The sequence below is a fragment of the Pan troglodytes genome, chromosome 6, assembly GCF_028858775.2.
Source record: "Pan troglodytes isolate AG18354 chromosome 6, NHGRI_mPanTro3-v2.0_pri, whole genome shotgun sequence".
In the NCBI taxonomy this organism is placed as follows: Eukaryota; Metazoa; Chordata; class Mammalia; order Primates; family Hominidae; genus Pan; species Pan troglodytes.
The window spans coordinates 87,368,531-87,388,068 of NC_072404.2; the positions used below are offsets into that span (position 1 = coordinate 87,368,531).

The following is a 19,538-nucleotide window of genomic DNA, read 5'->3' on the forward strand; positions in this document are numbered from 1 at the left end:
AGACAGAAGTTCAGGAAGGCTGAGCTTGGTGTCTCTAGCCTCCAGGGCTCGGGAGCCTACAGCACAGGACACAGAGGATGGAGAGTAAGGAGAGGAGGAACTGAGGCCAGGGGAGAAAAGTGGGGTAGGGAGCACAGTGGTGGTCTCCACAAGGCCCGTCCCCTCTGAAGTCTCTACTCCATTGCCAGAGTGTTATTTACAAGAAACCCACATCACATCAGTTTGTTCTGCCCAATTAGAACCCATCAGCAGTCTCCTGCTGCCTTTTGAATGGAGGCCCACATACTGGCCAAGGCCGATTAGGCCCTGTGTGATCTGGACTCTGCGGCTCCCAGCCTCCTGCTGGTGACTTCTTTCTCATCCTCTGTGCCTGAGGCAACTGGCTTCTGTCGGGGCCTCAGATTTGCTAGCCTGATCACTACACCATTCCTTCTTGGGTAATCAAGCCCTGTGGTTGGCCCGCGCCTGGGAGGTTTGCTGGAATGTGGATTTTTAGTTTGAAAATCAGGACGGTCACTGGCTAATGGGTGAGTTGATCATCCTGGTTCCCTCAGGCCCTGACTCTCCCCCAGACGCTTCTGTCCCACAGAGCATTTTCCTGTCTGAGTCCTGGGCACCTTCAGCCTTCAGCAGAGCAGTCACTTCCTCAGGAGAAGCTGGGCCCACCTGCCCCCTCAGCCAGCAAGTCCCCTGCTATGGTGTCCTTGACTTCTCCCTGGGGGCACCCACCACCCTGCAATTGTGTCATTGGTTGTGGCATTACTTACCTGATGATGAAAAGAGGTGGGGAACACTGTCAAAGGTGCGGCCCTTGCACAGCACCTGGCACACAGCTGACCGCTCAAACATACTTGCTGAATGGCAGTCCCAGAGCACCACTGCAAATGGTATATGTCTTTTAATTAATGATAACAGTACTAATAAAAGTATGTGTCAAGTATTTACTCTGTATTAGTCTCAAGTAATTTTTTTTTTTTTTGAGACAGAGTCTCACTCTGTTGCCCAGGCTGGAGTGTAATGGCATGATCTTGGCTCACTGCAACCTCTTCCCCACCAGGGGTTCAAGTGATTCTCTTGCCTCAGCCTCCCAAGTAGCTGGGATTATAGGCGTGCTCCACCATGACCAGCTAATTTTTGTATTTTTAGTAGAGATGGGGTTTTGCCATGTTGGCCAGGCTGGCCTCGAACTCCTGACCTCAGGTGATCTTTCTGCCTCGGCCTCCCAAAGTGCTGGGATTATAGGTATGAGCCACCGCGCCTGGCCCAGTCTCAAGTAATTGATCCCAGGCTGTTTCTCAGCATGGATGATGGTTCTACATGTACCTATTTTAAAACTGAGTAAACCATCCAAATGTTTTTGTGTACTTTTTGGCATAGATGTTATTTTGTCACAATGAAAGTATTAAAATTGGAGTCCCTGGATAGATGTGTGTGAATCTGGGTATCTGTGTGCTCGTGAGTCTCTGTGTGTCCACGTGTGAGTATATGTACATATATTCTCAGCCTTTGTCTTGTAGTGCCGCATTCGCTCACTTTGGCTTGCTTTGGGGCATGCCTAGGGCCATCTCAGAGTTGGAAATCCAGATCAAGAAGCAAGAATCCAGGCATGCCTGCAGAACACAGAGATAGTTGAAGGTATGTCCCTGAATCTTATGACCCCTGCTAATTTTTAACATTTGAAAAGGGTAGTGTACATGGGTCTCTGTTCTGAAGCATTCTTTCTATGAATTTCTCTTTTTATTCCATGTCCATTATGGTTGAAGCAGTTGCAGCTCATTTGTATTATCTTGTTAAGCGCTGGAAAAATAAATTGGCTCATGTCTTTCCTGGTACCTGGATTTCAAGAAGTCAAATCTTTTCTGTCTTTGCTTCCAGTAGCAAGGCACTCTTTGCATCCTAACACTTTTGTGAATGCATTTATGATGCATAGGACAGTTCCTTTGCCTAATGGTTCAGCAGTCTCCCTTTGCTGTGGCTTTTGCCTTAAGGCAAGCATTTAAAGATATTAAGAGAGCGTTCTGCTTTCATTAGCATGTTTTATTCTTTATTCCTAAGAGTCGTTTTAATCATATTAATTTGGAAGGACCCACCTGAAATTGCACAACCTCTTGTCTCCCTCTCTCTGAGGTCCCCTCCAGCTACATGGTCTAGGAGTCCCTACCATCTTACCCACTTCTGATGTTCTTCCCTTGTCTTGACCACTGTCCCACCCCTTTGCCCAAGCCATGGGCTCCTCCCACTTGGTGGCCTTGTCCTTGTACTCCCTCTGTACCCTTCCTCTCGCTGTGCGCTGGAAAGGGTCTAAGATTGGGATTTAGAAGCTGAGTGCTATGCTTCTTAGTAGCTGTGTGACTTTGGGCAAATAATCTTAAAGACCACAACTTCTTCGTCTCTGCAAAGATATAGTTCCCATTCCCATTTTATATAGTGTGAGAATCAAATGGAAATATGCATAATATCACTGTGAAAACAATCATTATATATATCCAGAGTAATAATCCTGCCATTCTAATGCTAGGTTAACTCTACTGTTCATGTCCTTGGCTCCTGGCCCTGGAACGAGGCTAGATGTCTTACTGTTAGGGAACAAATCCTGTATACACATGGGCTGTGTCAGGTGAAGAGATGGCCCAGGAAGTCCTAGGCAGAGCATGCTCTGTTTCAGAAATGCCTGCAGAGAAACAGGGAGGCTTGAATCACTCCTGCTCTCAGAAGTGTTTTGGAAGGAGTATTCTTTTATTTAACAACTCCTTGTTGAGCACTTACTCCATACCAGACTTTGTATTAAGACGGACCTGGGTTAGAATTCTAGATCTGCCCAAGGGTACACAGTAAGACTGGTTAAGCCTGGAACCAAGAACCAAGGGTATACAGTAAGACTGATTAAGCCTGGAACCCAGGACGATGGGGGATGCCCCATCCAGAATAATAGGAAGAAAGGGGGGATGCCTTCTTTTTTCTTTTTTTTCCCGTCCTTTGTTTTCTTCATGAGTGGCAGATGGGTAATCACATCTCCATACCACAGGACATGCCCCTTGGATGCATTCTCCAAAACTGGGAAAAGTTTAATTTCCTCAAATCTTAAACTTCTTGGCTTAAAAATAAACTGGAAAGAAATTACAAGACTCAGCTTCGAAACCCAGTACCCCATGCAGGAAGTCCTCAGATTAGCCTCTTAAGTCTTTTATAATGGAGAGTAGAAAAAGGATGACAGGGCTAAGCCTGTTGGGTGGGGCAAATGGCATCCCCTCCCTCCAAAAGAAAATATTAAACTTCTTACCAGTCAGACTTCTGGCTTCTCTCTCTGTGCAAGCTGGTTGTAGAAATGGTAAAAATCACTGTATTCCCTGCCCCTCCATGCACAACTTCTGATTTCTCTCTCTTTTTTTTTTTTTGTGACGGAGTCTTGCTCTGTTGCCCAGGCTGGAGTGCAGTGGCGCGATCTCGGCTCACTGCAAGCTCTGCTTCCCTGGTTCATGCCATTCTCCTGCCTCAGCCTCCTGAGTAGCTGGGACTACAGGAGCCCGCCACCCCACCTGGCTAATTTTTTTGTATTTTTTAATAGATATGGGGTTTCACCATGTTAGCCAGAATGGTCTTGATCTCCTGACCTCGTGATCCGCCCGCCTTGGCCTCTCAAAGTGCTGGGATTACAAGCATGAGCCACCGCGCCCAGCCTGATTTCTCTTCTTGAATTTTCCTTTCTCAGAGCTACTTTTGTGGACTCTAAATTTTGTAAAAATTGCTTATCACTTTTCTAAAAATACCTTGTACACTCATGGTTAAGTCATAACTTTAGTTAAAACTTATTGACTTCACCTGTGAGGTTGCCTTTGGCAAAGCTCAAAAGACACAAGTATTTGCCATTTGGCCAGGCTAAAGTCAGGTATAAGAGATTAAAAGAATTGTGGCCGCTCATGGAGTCAACCCAGCCCTGCAGGCAAGAAACCAAGACCCACAGAACCACCACTGCCCCTCTGTTAGCAGGAAGCAGTTGCAGAAGGCAGACCTTCGTCCATTTTACCCCAAAGATTTGGGGTCGTGGACTCTTGAGGGGGAAAATGTTATAGTCGGCAGCTAGTTAGGTAGGCAGGGCAGGAAAGGGCTCTTCCCTCACCACACACACACCAGGAGTGTTGGGAGACCCTCAGGGCATGGTCAGGTGGTTGTTAACTATTTCTCTAAAGTAATAATTGGTCACAGCCGGTGCCAGGGAAAGAGAGGCTCCTAATAGAAAACACCTGAAACTAATCAGCAGCTTCCCAATAAGATCTCAGGAGTGGGGAGAAATGCAAGATCCCAGAAGTAGGCCAACGGATAAAACTCCCAGTCAAGAGGTAAGCTGCGCCCTTGGCTTCTCAGGTCACCTACTTGGCCCTCTTCCAAGTTGTATTATCCTTCTTTTCTTTCCTTACTCTTCTAAAGCTTTTTAGTAAACTTTCACTCCTGCTCTGAAAAGGAAAAATTCTAGATCTGCCACTTAGCTTCAGAAAGGCCCTGTCTTTCTTTTCTTGTTCTCTTGTTCGTGTTTCTCTCGTTCAAGATTTCCAGGAAAATGTTTTAATTCTTTTCAAATCTTCAGTGTCACCTCTACATTTTACAGATTTGAGCAGACTTCCAGTAGCTGAAAACACAGAAGGCATAGGATATGGACTCCCTTAATTTGACTCTTTAGTGTTTTTCCAAATCTCTGAAAGACACACAGGCTTCTCGAAGTGGATGAGTGTTCTTCTGCCAAGTCTCATCTCCACGCGCCCTCTGCCCCGCCCCAGGGTACTTCTTATTCCTTCCCAACCTCCATTTCCTCCAGGCCTTCTGACCACCTCCCTCCCTGCCTGCTGCCCACAGTCACTTTCCCTCCTTTCCCCCAGCTCCCTCCCCTTGGGCTGAAAGCAGGCAAGTCACCTCCAGACTAAGAAACAACCAGCCAACCATGAGCAGCAATTTTCCTGTTTCTCCTTTGAATCGACAACATTTCTGTCAACAAGACCTCTGCCTGCTCACTCCTCATTCACTCGGCGACCTAAATGTACTATTCTACTAAAAGGTCTCTTGAACCTCCAAAAATAAAAATAAGTGATTCAGTCGTACCCCTGCTTCTGAGTGACATCATTGCACATGTGGTCACTGATGTCACTCCTTGTTTGTTGAAATCCTCTCTTCCCTAGGGGTTCATGGCCCTGCACTGTCCAGTCTCTCCACTCCTTCCAACCACTCCTTCCCTGACCCATCTCCCCAGTGTGGCTCCTGTCCCTTTTCCTTTTGCCAATTCTTTACCTTGAAGATCATAATCAACTTTTACTCCTAGGGTAGTGGTTCTCATCCTTGGCTGCCCAACCTTTGTCTCCTGGAGGAGCTTTAAAAAAAATCCTGATGTCCAGGTCCCATCCCAACCAATTACATCAGAATGTCTAGGAATGGGTCCTGGTGGGGTCTGGGGAGTTCACTCTTAAATCTTTAGACTTAGTTTCTCACTGAACCTAATTTTCTGAAACACCTTCATTTTTAGTCTGTGATTATTGGCTGGATGAATATTTCCATCTGGGCAATCTAAGAGCCCCGTGATGTCCCTTGTAGATCTGATCCTCTTCCTATTTTCTCCTTTCACTCGGGCTGGAAGGCTGTGATTGTCCTTAACTCTCGGCATCCAATAAGTCTGAGGTCTGCTTGTTTCCCCTCCTTGAAAGCCCTCAAAACTCTCCCCTCCATTCCAGGTGGGCAGGTCTTCTTATCTCTCACCTGGACTGATATGAAGCACCTGCCAGAGTTTCTCCACTTGCTCTTCCTCCTAGACAAGGCTGCCAGGACTAACTTCAGAGCCAAGGGCTGATTTTGTCTTTTCTCTGCTCCGAAATCTTTCCTGACTCTCCACTGTTCACTAATGGCTTTGTGGCCTGCTTTCATCCCCACTCTCTTGTATACTCTCAGCCAAAAACCAATAACTTCCCACTCCCCTGATATTCCTCCAACATTTCTCTTAACTTTGCTCAAGCTGTTCTCTCCCTTGTACTCACTCTGCCTCTTGAAATCCTTCCCATCCTTCAAAATCCAAGTAAAATGCCCCTTATCCAGAACAACTTTTAGCATTTCTGCATCCTAATAAATCCTGCATTCCTGCTGTCACACAGACCACATTCTGTCCTGGGTTAATTGTCATGGTCTTTTAACTAGATTATAGGCAACTTGAGATTAGGACCTGTGCTCTGTTCACCATTAATGCTTTTATATAGCAGCTATTTGAAAATTTTTACTATACTAAATTAAGGAGGTTTGCCTATGTGAGTGCTCTTTTTAGCTCACATAGTCCCTAAAATAACTTTCTAAACCATTGGATCCAATTTTTTAAATTGACATCTGCATTTTTTAAATCATAAATTTAAATATTACAAAGAATGTATTTCCTCTTGTATGCATGCATGCCTTAAATATATTTTCATTTAAACCTGAAATCAAGTAATTATAGATTTGATGCCTTTAATCTCAAACTCCTGCACTCAAACGATCCTCCTGCCTCTGCCTCCCAAAGTGCTGGGATTTCAGCTGTGAGCCACCATGCCCGGCCATGATGCCTTTAATCTATGGAAAATATGTGCTATATAATCTCATTGGCAGAGCTAGTCTAAGTGGTCAAGGCAGACAAATAGCCAATCACACGTTCAATCAGAAATCTGACTTTATTTGAAAACTCATATACATGTAGGTGCCAATTCTGAGATCACCAGGAACTCTGCTTGGGCTCCTCCATCAAAGAAGGTGTTGCCCACTTAACTATTTCTTACTGCTGAGGGCTGCATTCACCAATTGTCTCTTTAATTCCCTAGAAGTTTTTACACCATAATGCACCAGTGTCAAATGCAGGACAGGTGATAGATGGAGCTTTTCCTTGCCATGTAAAGGGCCCTTGTATACAGCAGGTGGACATGCACACAGCCTGCTAGGGTTTTAGAAAATGTACCTCCCACTTAGGAGGTCAAAGGTCGCTTTATTGTTTCACAGAATACCAGGTTCTTCCAGGTGAGATCACTCTCCAAGAGGCAGTTTCATCAGGAGAAAAGATTCGTCAAACTCCTAGAGCTCTTAAGATAAGGCTCTCATTTGTGGTGGCCGGTTACCCTCCCCAGGGGTGGTGGGACAGACTTAAGCTTTTTTTTTTTTTTTTGGAGGCAGAGTCTTGCTCTGTCACCCAGGCTGGAGTGCAGTGGCGCGATCTCAGCTCACTGCAAGCTCTGCCTCCCGGGTTTATGCCATTCTCCTGCCTCAGCCTCCCCAGTAGCTGGGACTACAGGCACCTGCCACCACACCCGGCTAATTTTTTTGTATTTTTAGTAAAGATGGCGTTTCACCATGGCCTCGATCTCCTGACCTCCTGATCCGCCCGCCTCGGCCTCCCAAAGTGCTGGGATTACAGGTGTGAGCCACTGTGCCCGGCCCAAATTTAAGCTTTTATGAAGTCCCTGATCATTGAGTTGCCTGGGTGATCTGCTACCAAATGCCCAGGAAGGGTTTGGTTTAATTCTAGGGTGTTGCTCCATTGTTTATACCCAAATGTTTACAATCACAGCTGTTATTACCACCAATAATCATAATCTCTACACATATAACTGGGGCCCTGTATACACTAGACATGATGCAGAACTTACTAAACACAGGACTCTTAACTATGTTAAGACTTGGAGACTATATTCTTGTGATTTTACAGGCATCCTGTCTGGCACTATGGTTGTCTGAAACAGAAATGTCTGTTAAATCCAAATTCTTTCAGCAAAGAGGTCATTTGATTTTGCCATGACTTTGGCCTGAAATACAGCAGTATCAGGGGAGCAGGGGCAGGTTACTTAGGGGAGCCCCAAGTTTACATAATTTTGGGGGAAACATTAAAAAGAGAATATAAACTTTCAAGTAAGATTCAGGGCCCATGCAAGCATCAGTTTCTATAGCTTTACAGCAGATCCACGTCTACTGCAGAAATACAATCAGGTTTCTGGTGGCGTGTCTCATGCTTGGAATACACATTTGAGGCGATTCCTGGCATGTGTGTACCCCAGTAGCCACAGGGTTTACCACCTCTGGGGGCTGTGCCTCCACTGCTTGGAAGGTGACCCAGGCCCTGATGAAAACAATGGGTTCTCCTGCCAAATGCCTGGCTGTAGTTCCAAATTGATGGGCTGTGGGCCAGATGTGGCTGCATCTGGTTTGTTGTGGTACTGCTTTTTTTTTTTTTTTTCTTGTGTAGCCTTTCTTATAAATGTGAATGAAACTTGTCAAACTTTAAAAACCAAAAAATTTCAAATAAAGACCTGATTTTTTTTTCTTCCTTCTCTTGAGAAGGTGGAATACTGTTCCGTACTGGACTTGACAAACAAGTAGCTTTAGAGGAAGGCACACTCGCCCTTTGGCCAGTCCCCATCTGAGTCCCTCCTCTGTTCAGAGTTTCCTGCCTATACCTTGGAGACATGAATTCATGATAAGGCCCTGTTCAAGCCAGCAGGGGCCTTGCTGGCTTCCCCCTAGTTCCTGCCTTATCCCTATCCTAGTCTTTTGATCTCTGGCTTCCTATCTTTTGGTGTCTTAGTAATTTGTATTTCTTATTTTAAAATAAGTAGTGCAGGATGAATATTTATATTCCATTTAAACAACATTTTTGTATAGGTCTTTTTCAGCTTGCACTGGCCCATTCTCAGAGTACTTCATAAAGAACTACATGTGTTACAAATTTCATAATTTTTGTGTTCCATTTTATACATCACCTCTTTCCTTTTATAAAAATGATGCACGATATTAAAAATTTTGTATTGGAATGAAAGATGGACAGTTTGGGAACTTTAGGTCTCCTACTGACAGGTGGAGAGGAGGATCTTGATTAGTGTTGAACTGTTCCTTCCGATCGTCAACTCCTCGATGGCAGGGTTGTAATCACCCAAGGGCCAAGCAGAACTCTCCCTTCCTACCACAGGCATCGCAATACATGACAAAAGCTATATTCAACCATTCATTTTGGACCAGTTCACTGCTGCTTGCTATGTTGGCTTCTGCATGAACTCCTTGGGATTTTGCATGAGAAAATTTCAGAATTAAAAGGAAAAAATGTGATGGAATTTATTACAGATGGATACTTTAAATCCTTTTTGAAAAAAGGTAACGTATTGATCAATGTAGCAAGCAACAGAAATATACAGCCAATTCATAAATGATGTAGTAACCTGACAAGCAAATATCAACAAGACTGAGAAAACTGTTTACTTAGGCCAAAAAAGCCAATGATCTTTCCCATGTAATGCCACTGCTTTTAGATTCAAGTTTCAAAAAAGTCCTATTTGGGGCATTAAAACTTATACTTCCAAAAATAAAAAAAATCGATGAAAACTGCAGTTTTGAAAAACTAAGTTAACCCCCAGTAATAATCTATTTCAAATTAACACACAGCCTATATAGTTGGAAAAAGAAAAGATTTTTGGATATATATTTTATTTGACAGTGTTTTAGAATATCATACAGTAAACAAGATTTCTGTAAAAGTTAATTTATCCATAGTGGTGCGTTTCATAAAAATAGTTGCTCACTTACAGTCTTTCTGTGACTATTAATACATGGAATTATATTTATAGAGATACAGCTGTACAGGGTAAATTCACAGCTAACACTACACAAATATTATTTGGAATGGGATTTAGATGATGTGCTGTCTTCACAGGTTATGGATTACAGCCGCATAAAGCAATTACTGCACAAGTAGTAGCTGTGAACTGTGCAAACTAGAGTTTATGCCAGTGTAATCTCAATTTTTTTTTCCTTTTGTAATACATGGAAAATAAAGTCAGAGGATACAGTACCAGGACGTGCAGCTACACTACAGAAGCATTGTCCAAAACCAGATTCAATAAATTAATGGCAAACTATACTGGATTTCTAGTCCAGGGGAGAAAGACTAATTGAGATTAAACCAAAAGCATTATAAACTGCTACATGTGTTTGTGCTTTTGTTTACGATGAATGGGTTTCATTTTTGGAAATTGCTTTTACAAGCTGCAAGATCCTTCACTTGAGGCTTTCAACCTTATTCTTCTCCTGTCAAACAACTAAACGACTCCGATATTTGATGAAAATTAAACTGCTACTCAGGATACTGCAATTACAAGGAGAGGGAATGATCAGCCCAGGGAGGCTATTACGTATGACCTTTGAGATGGACCTGATCGCCCCTTTTACTTTTTAGACTACAAGTGCAGGGAGGTGAAGCTTATTTGCATTTGAACTCCTGTAAAGAGTAAGAATATGTAAAGGATGAAGCCTCATTCATTCGGGCATATTAAAAAGAAATTGCCTTCAGAAACACTTTGCCTTTTAATATGTGTAGCTACAGTAAGTACCAATGGCTAATTAATTGAAGCTAACATTTTACAAAGAAATGCTAAAACAGCAGGGAAGAAAGGCAAGACTTAGAATTTTACTAGGAGGTCAATCATAGATCCATGAAGATAAACATCTAGAAGTTGCTAACAAAATAAAGTGGCAAGGAATACAAGACGAAAGAAAACTAATGGAAACAAAAGGACAAAGGGTAAGGAAAGAAGGATAAGCAGAAAGGAATGCTAAAAAGTCTCACGTTCTTTAATGAAAATAAATTGGTTGTAATTTTTTAATATTATAATCTGAGAAATATAAGACAAATACTCTGCCTCTGCTCTGTCAAAGTGCAAATGAAGTCATGGAGACAGGGTTTAAAATAAGACAATAAAATAAGTGAAATCACATTGCTGACAAAGAAGCTATCCATCTCTGCTAGCCTGGGACGACAGAAAAGCCTCTTCATAAAGGAACTGCAGCGTTGCCTATCTTGATTAAACAAATTGTGGTCCTTCAATTATAAAATTCATATTTTAGAGAAAAACCAATTAAGATCTATGAGCTAAACTGCAAAATTCTGACTTATGGCAAACTGTTCCCTAGGATACAATTTTTAAAACCTTTTTTTCTACCACTGAAAATGTACAGAAATATGATTTGATCACAGAAAGGGCAATAAAAATGGCATCACACCAAGAAACTCACTAGATTTCTAAGTCATCCTGCAGGAGGCAGGGAACGCTGCTGCTAACACCGAGGATGGATGCCAAGGGTGAGCCATGGAAACATGTCATGGGTGAACGGTTCCGAATGTGTCAAAGAAACCCTTTAACCCCTGTCTAGATATGTCGAGAACAATTTATTTACAACGCTTTAGATCAATTAAAAGATATAATCTTGTCTCAGTTTCAACTTGCTCCGTGCAGTTTGATTTTTTAAGGCGATATTCCAGTTTGTGATTGCTCTTAACTTTGTCCTGTTTCTTGATATAAAGTTTGGATGACATCCAAGTCCTTCATGCAGTGGGGAGGAATATTTTTTTTTCTTAAACTAAAGCTACACTGCACTGTCTCTCTGTGATGTTCTTCACGTTATTTTGGTTCTTCCATAGCTGCCAAAGCCCCCACAAGGGAACCGGGGGCTTTAGGATCAGTTTAGGTCCGCGCGTTGATGCGATGCCGCCCAAGCACACCGGACACGTGGGACTTCACGTCGATGCTCCCAGGCCTTGGTGCCTCGTGGATCTATGCGTGTGACAGTGAAAATAAATTAAAACGCCGTGAGACGGAACCTAAGAAGAACTGCCTGCGCCGGGCGGGCGGGTTGGCCGTGGCCGCGCGGCTCATCTGCTGGCGGCCGAGGCGCCGGGTTTGAGGACGCCCGGCAGCTTGTCAGAGCCCGGCACCTTCCAGGGCCCCGGCGCGACGGCGGCCTTGCGCGCGGGGGCGCCCCCCGGGGGTCGCGGGCCCGGCCGGGGACCCGCGCGCGCACCCGCCCTGCCCTCGGCCTCCAGCGCGCCGCTGCCGCCGCCGCCGCCCGGGCCGGCAAACGCCGGCGCAGCCCCCGGGCCTTCGCGCCGGCAGAGCTCGGAGCCCGCCGCCGCACGGGGCGCCTCCTTCCCGCCCGCCCGCGCCGCGTCCGCCGCGTCTGCCGCCGCGAGCCCGGGCGCCCTGGCCTCCGAGGCAGGCCTGCCGGCCTCGGGCCGCCCCTGGCCGCCGGGCGCCTCCTCGAGCCTCGGCCGCGCGGCCCTCTGCGGACTCGCCGAGCGCTCCCTCTGCTCCCCGAGGCGCTGCTTCTTCTGGCCGCAGGCTGAAAGCTCCTTTGGTTTCCTAACGTCGTGTTCCCGTTTGATATCCCAAGTTGGGCCTGGGCTTATCTGGTGGGAAGGGTCGGAGGGTGGGGCTGGATGTGATGGAGAGAATGGAGCGAGGCCGTCGTCCAGGGAGACGCCTACTTCCGGCAGACCTGGGGCGGCGGCAGCGGGAGAACTCCAGGGGGCGGGTTCGTCTGTGGACGGGAAGCACAGGCGTTAGCAGTGGCGCACGCAGGACGTCCCCGTGCCCTCTCTACGCCGGGGACAGGGGCAGGCAGCTGGGGCGATTGCTCTCAGGGGCCGGAGCCACCGCCGCCCCCACCCCCACCCCCACCCTCACTGCCGAGAGGGCAGCGGCCGCGCCCCCGGGGATTTGGGGGTTCCCTCCGCCCCGCTTAGCCCCCACGCCCCGAACCTCGTCCGTGGACCGGGGAGGCCAACGCGAAGCCCAGGCCTAATCCCTTCGCCTTGGCCCTGCTAACTTCCGGGGGTGTTCTCGGGCCTGATAGTCCTGTATAGACAGCTCACTTGACAGCCCTTGAATAAATGGGTCTCCAACTCGAGTAGACCTTGGAATCACCAGGGTGGTGGTGAAAAATACAGATTCCCCGGGAGGAGCAGGCCCGGAGGTTTCAGCAGCACGGGGCCCAGGAAGTCCTCTGTATTTTTATCAGGCACCCATTCTGAAAAAGGTGGCCTAGCAGGGGTGTCCAATCTTTTGGCTTCTTTGGGCTACATTAGAATTGTCTTGGGCTACACATAAAATACACTAACGATAGCTGATGGGCCCCCCCCAAAAAAAAGGTCCATGCATAAATCTCATAATCTTTTAAGAAAGTTTACAAATTTGTGTTGGGTCACATTCAAAGCTGGCGGCGGGTTGGACAATCTTGGTTTAGAGCCAAGCTTTGAGAAACACTGGTCTGGGTTCTCCGGAAGTTGGGAAGTGACGTTCTCAACCAGTAGGTGTCACTCAAAGCATATTCCTAGCTGCTGTCAGTTTCAGAATTTGGATAAATACATTTTAAAACGATCATTTAAAAAAAAAAATCGTCCTTAATTCCATTTTTTTTTCTTTGCCAAGTCCGGATGGAACTTAATTCTTTTTAGTACTTCTAACATTATGGAGGGCCCCAGGACTAAGATAATTCTTTCTAGGAAGTCTAGTTCCAACATTTACTTGGGATTTAAGTTACCTACTTCCAAAAAGGATTTAAGACAATTGACAACATCAAAACACATATAAAACAATGATTAAAATGAGAGATGACTTTTTTTTAAAGCAACAGCTGGTCAGAGGCCAAGTAGAAGGACAGATGTATTAGGAATCTGAGATGAGTTAGCTGCTACTGTGAGCAACAAACAGTTCCCTGGAGCTTCTGGCCACTAAGGGGAAATGAAAGCAGGGAAATCCAATTACTGCGAATCCTTGATATTTGTAAGAAATATGTCTCATGACCTTGGAAATGCTCAAAGTTTGTGATATTCTAGAGTGTAATTTTTCTTCCACAGAATTGGTATATGGTCATGAGTGGAGAACGAAGAAACCACATTGATAGGTTTGAATTCTGGGTGCCAGGTGAGCCTCCCTCACTAGCTAAAAGATTCAGTCCCACACAGCAACCTCAGTGCATGTGATTCAAGCTCTTGCCTCTGTAACGTGTCAGAGGCTGTCAGTGATACTTGTGGATGCTCAGTCCATTAATGTCCAGGGTCTACTTTGTTTGAAACTTGAGGGTTCTTATATAGTACCTTTGATACTGATTTATAAAGCAATAAGGAGAGGAAAAGGGCAGTGGCAATGGTTTTCCCAATAATTCTGGCCATCTTTAGAATGGCAAATCAAAAACGTTTCTCATTCTATGTGAAATTCGAATGGAACATTTTGGGCATAATGTTAACCTTCCTTCTTCCATACACTGATGTCCATTATCATTTTCACATGGTAAAATCCTAGAAGTCCTGGAATCTAATCCTGGCTCTGGCATGTATTTACTGGCGACGTGATTTTGGACCAACAACTAAATCTCTCTGAGCCTCAATTTCTTCCTTTATAAGATGGGGATAAAATATCCAACTTTACGGATGTGAGACATACATTTTCTAAGGGAAAGCACTTTGCAATGGGAGGGTCAATCATATTTTTCTTCTGTACCCCACCTGCTGCCTACTTATGGATTGGGCTCCTGTGGAAGCCGCCTCATTAACTAGTACCTTTGCAGGTGAGGTTTTGAATAAGTGCAATAAGGCAGTCATTTCCAGGTACTGTGATTCCCAGGTGTCATTTTGCTACACCTCAGGTATCCTTGGTTACCTTAAGGAATAGTCTGAAATCCTTAAAGGCAAATATATCCAATGAAAATGAGAATGTGTTCTACTTTTGGGTGGGTTAGAGTTTAAAATCAGACTAACAAATGATAAGTGGTGGCAATCCACCCATCTAGCGAGATACAGCTTAGAAGAGTTAAAAAGTGGTCTTCAAAAGGCCTAACTAGAGGGTAGCTTGTGCAACAGTGATCTCTGACTTGGACCATGGTAATGATATTTCACATTTTAATAGCTCTTTTCCCCATCATTACATCACATATGGTAGAGTTAATTAGCTGGCCTCAAATTACTTCTTAGATAAAGGGAGAAGGTTGATATTACTCACACCATTTCCTGAAGGAGGAATTGAAGTAGAGAGAGGTTAACTAACTTGACCAAGATTACAAAATGGGCCAGTTAGGAGTAAAATTTTGGGTTTCTTTACTCTTTTTACTTAGAAACTGTCCCAAGATGTTACCTTGCAAATAGGATTAAAGTATGTGAAATGGGCAAGAACAGTGGCCACTGCCAACCAACAGGAACCAGATCTTGTCCTTAAGCAGAAGACTTAGCATTTATTTCTGAACATCTTACTACATATCTGGCATTGAACTGGAGAGTTCCTATCCAGAAAAATGAAAAAATATTCATCCATCCATCATTAGTTGGCTTCAAATTACTTCTGAGATTCAGGGAGACACTCTTCTTTCCCTCCTCCAGTGATTTTTCATATCGTAAAAGGTGAAATTATTCACAAATTCAAAGATTCCTCTTATAAAAGTTTCTCAAGAGTTTGTTTATAGATCATTAAACACTTAACAGTGGGAGAAACTAAAAGCTAAAATGTTCCAAGTCACTACGGGTTAAAAATATTAACAAGAAATTAAGATTTACTATATCACAAAGTGATTTAAAAGATGGATATCTATATGAGTGGTTGAATATTTTCATTTTTCTGCACAGGAACTCTTCAGTTCAGTACGAAACATATGGTGTCTGTCCAGGCACGAGCCTGCAAAGCTCTGTAAAGCACAAGGGGCCTCTTCAGTAGGCAGCCCATATCCCACCTTGCCCTATCACCTGCCTCAGCAAGATGACACAGATTGTGCTGGACAGGAAGAGCCCTTCTCTAAGACTGGAAAATCTAGTTTTTATGAAATCTTGACATATAATAACCAGAAGAGTTCAATTTAGTTCTGCTTCCTTCAGACGATGTTTTTCTCCTTCCTGCCTCCCTGCCTGCCTCCCTGCCTGCCTCCCTGCCTGCCTACCTGTTTCCCTGCCTCCTCCTTCCCTCCTTCCTTCCTTGCCTCCCTTTCTCCTTTTTTGGACCTGGGCATTGGCTAAAGTGTGTGATCATGTTCATTTATGAGGTGGTTGCCAAGGAAGATGTGCTACACAGCATCGTTCATGTTCTGAGATGCTCTAACTACAATTAGAAATAATAGAGACCCATCCTAGAAGGATGAAATCAGCCATATCTGGCCTGCTGGGATTTATGCAGCCCCTTTGTCCAATGTCCCCAGGCCCAGTGGCTAAAATTAAGAAGGAAAATCCTTTCATTCCAAACTGGCTTCCTCAGCCTGCCCTCTCCACCACTACCCTGGTGAAACTGCTCTAGTCAAGGTTGCCAATGACCTTTCTGATGTGAAATCCAGAGGACTCTGTATTCAACTTAACATAGTTGGCCCTCCACATCTGTGGGTTCTACATCTGCAAATTCAACCAAATGAGGATGGAAAATATTTGGGAAAAATACAAAATAACAATACAACGATTAAAGGTAATACAAATTAAAAACACAGTACAGCAATTGTTTACATAGCACTTACATTGTGTTGGGTATTATAAATGACCTAGAGATGATTTAAAGTATTTGGGAGGATGTGTGTAGGTTATATGCAAATACTATACCAGTTCATATGAGGGACTTGAGCATCTGAGCATTTTGATATTTGTGGGGGTCCAGGAACCAATCCCCCAGAAACTAAAGGATGACTATATCTCACCACATTTTCACGCAGCTGACTACTTCCATTAACAAACTGGACTCTTGGCTGTCAGGACACCCCATTCTCCTGCTTTTTATCCTACTTCTGGCAGTTTCTCCTCAATTTACTTTGCAGATTCCTCTTATTTTACCTGACTTCTTTAGGGCTTGGTCTTACATAGTTTTCTTTCTCTGCATTCCCTCCTAGGTGTTTTCATTATTCATGTAGCTTTTATATAACAATACTCCCAAATGTTTCTGCTGAGCTCTGCCAGCTGTACACTGGTATATCCATCTGCCTTCTCGATGTCCACTTGGACAGTTCATCGGCTTCTTTAATAAGTCCAAATAGAACTCTTTTCCCCCAAACCTATCCTGCACTCTCTCCCTTATTTCCCCATGTTGGTGAATGGTACAGTCATCACTTGGAGTCATCCTTGATTCTTTTCTCTCCCTTACTGCACAAATACAACCCACCTGCAAGACTTATTAGTCTTATCTTCAAATATATGTGAACCCTGTCAACTTATCTTCACCTTCACTTTCACCGCCCTAATTCAAAATATAGGGATTTCCTGGAAGGATGCAACCAATGTGGGCTGCTGAAGACACAATTGAAAGAGGGCCACATGTGGACATCTTTCATAAACCCTTGGGGATACTGTTGAAGACAGAAATTTCTAAAATGAATTTCAGTGCTATTCAGAAAAGAGAAGTATAGTCTACCATGAACCACATACCCTCCCCAGGGCAACTAACCTAATTACCCTACTCAAGGGATTGGCCTGCCAAGCTATCATTTCTCACATGGGCTACAAGAACCCACTCTTCTTTCATTCTACTCTTGCCCACCTCCAGTGATTATCTGTATAACATTTACAGCTATCTCTTTGAGACATAAATTAGATCATGCCATTCCCTTGCTTGAACACTCAATGGATCCCCACTGCTCTTAGATCAAAATCCAAAATGATTTAACATAGCCTAAAAAAGCCTGCATGATCTGGCCCCTGCCAGCCTCCCCAGCTTCATTTCCCCTCATTGCCTATTCTCCACCCACACTGGTCTTCGTTCAGTTCTTCAAATGCTCCAAGCTCACTTTCTATTCTGGGACATCATTGTTGACTTCTCTGCTGGAGGAAGGCTTCCCCACAACTATCTAAAAAGAACATGGCGGGTTCTTTTTCATCCTTCAGGACTCTTAATATCATCCCAGAGAACTCCAATCTACAGTAGATACTACACCCCCCTCAGCAGCTTCTCGATTTTATTTCGTTGTAGTAATTATAATGTGTAATTATACTTTTGCTTGCTTATTTGATAAACATCAGTCTCAAATGCTAGCTGTAAGCTTCATAAGGGCAATGACCACATTGGCCTTGTTTATCACAGTGTATTTAATAACTAGCATAGCCCTTGACACAAAAATAAGTGCTTGATGAATATTTGATGAGTGAATACATATATTCCACAAATAGAAATGGAAGACTTGAAACCAAATGCTGACTTGAGGAAACACTTCAGGGCAAAGGATTTTCATTTGAAGTATAATCTGTCAAAAACAGGTTTGTATTTGGAACTTTGATCAGTTTTGAGAGGGATGATGGTGGTGAAATGGTAATGTGTATGTGAAGCGGGAGGGGAAATGACTAAGTTTGGGGAGAGGGAACAAGGAGGAAGCCAGCCACAGAAATACACTGGGAAGAGTTCCCAGCTTTCATCGGAGGCCCCTTAGGATGGACAGGGATGAAAAGAAGCTCAGATTCCCAGGGCGCAAAGTCAAATTCTGAATTTTTATGGATGTTCTTTCCCGTGTTATGAGCTCTAAGGATGCAGTAATAGCTTTACTTAAAGGAGCTCTGTCCCTGGGAAGTCATTAACCAACATGCCAGAAAATGTTCCAATGAACCCACAGGTGAGATAGACTCTAAATATCTTATATTCCACTGTGGGAGAAGCAAGCCCCTCTCCTAAGTTAGGATCAAGTTTCTTACCCTTCCTATTGTCAGTTCTAGCCAGTTTGGATCTTTCCTAGAAAACAGATTGATTAATCCATAAGTACATATCAGTATATATACACACAGATCACACACACCCCATTATGTTTTAGTTAAAAGATGTATGGTTTCTCAAATTATCTTGTAGGAGCCCAGCAATATTAAAAAATAAAATGTGCTCCTTCACTTCATATGCCAGAGATAAAAAATCTCATCTACAGAAATTGTGTTTCAACAGCTTGTTTATGATATATAACCAAAGTGATGGTAAAACCAGAGAGCTGACCCAATAGGAATAAACTGCTTGTTGCAGTAAATAAGTATCTGTATTCTTGGTTTTCCCATATGGCTCTTAACTCCAGCAAACATTTGTGCAGAAGAGGAAAGCATAACCCACATCAAAGGAGAGTTAATTTTATCCTGTGCTGAAGACACACAGGTTGAGAAAGAAAAATCTTTTAAGGATTGTGCCCAAATTATAATGGTTCATTTGCATCTGTTCCACCATCACCAAGGTGATTGCTCTTTATAACAAAACATAAACAAGAAAACCCTTAGAAGGGAGCCAGAGACTGTGGGCAATGGTGGGGTTCGGGTGGGGCCGGAGGTGGGGTGGGGAAAGAGACTTTGTCGGCTGTCCCATACCTCACCAGTGGCCTCAGGGCATCCAGCTTCAGGCTGGGTGTTTCCGAAAGCCATGAATAAGAGTTCCTACATTGCTTTCCTACTCTCATTACAGGGCATGAACCCAGGGCCTAACGACTGCGTCTTGGATTAGAGTGGTCAGGAAGATAATAGAAGCATTATTGCTGTTGATACTACTCATAATGGCAATAGCTAACACTGACTGAGGTACTTACTAGATGCCAGGCACTCTTTGAAGGCCCTGAAATGTATTAACTCATGTTAATACATGTAAACTGACACATTTTACAGATGAGGAAACAGAGACACAGAGGTTAAGGAACTTGTTCAAGGCCACACAGCTGGTAGCTAAGGGGCATTGAATGGCTTTCGGAATTGGGTAATGTTCTACAAACTCAGCTGAAACACTGACGCTGAATGTCTTTACTGTCTGCTAGTCTGA

The 19,538-nt window shown here is 44.0% G+C and overlaps 1 protein-coding gene across 12 annotated transcripts in view; it reads right to left on the reverse strand.

Moving 5' to 3' along the window:
* Positions 1-9,445: 9,445 nt before the first annotated feature.
* The window catches only part of MAGI2 (membrane associated guanylate kinase, WW and PDZ domain containing 2), a 1,434,944-nt gene continuing 1,424,851 nt past the window's right edge, over positions 9,446-19,538 (reverse strand). For 6 of the 12 annotated variants that reach the window (XM_024358207.3, XM_024358205.3, XM_024358206.3 and 3 more), the window contains 2 exons: positions 18,449-18,485; positions 9,446-12,351 (listed from right to left, as the gene is read on the reverse strand). In XM_024358207.3, coding sequence (XP_024213975.1) covers positions 11,687-12,351; positions 18,449-18,485 — 702 coding nt within the window. In that variant the 3' untranslated portion in view covers positions 9,446-11,686. Of the gene's footprint in view, positions 12,352-18,448; positions 18,486-19,538 lie in introns of those variants that run through there. The other 6 variants (XM_003318553.7, XM_024358208.3, XM_009453437.5 and 3 more) reach the window with 5 other exon arrangements.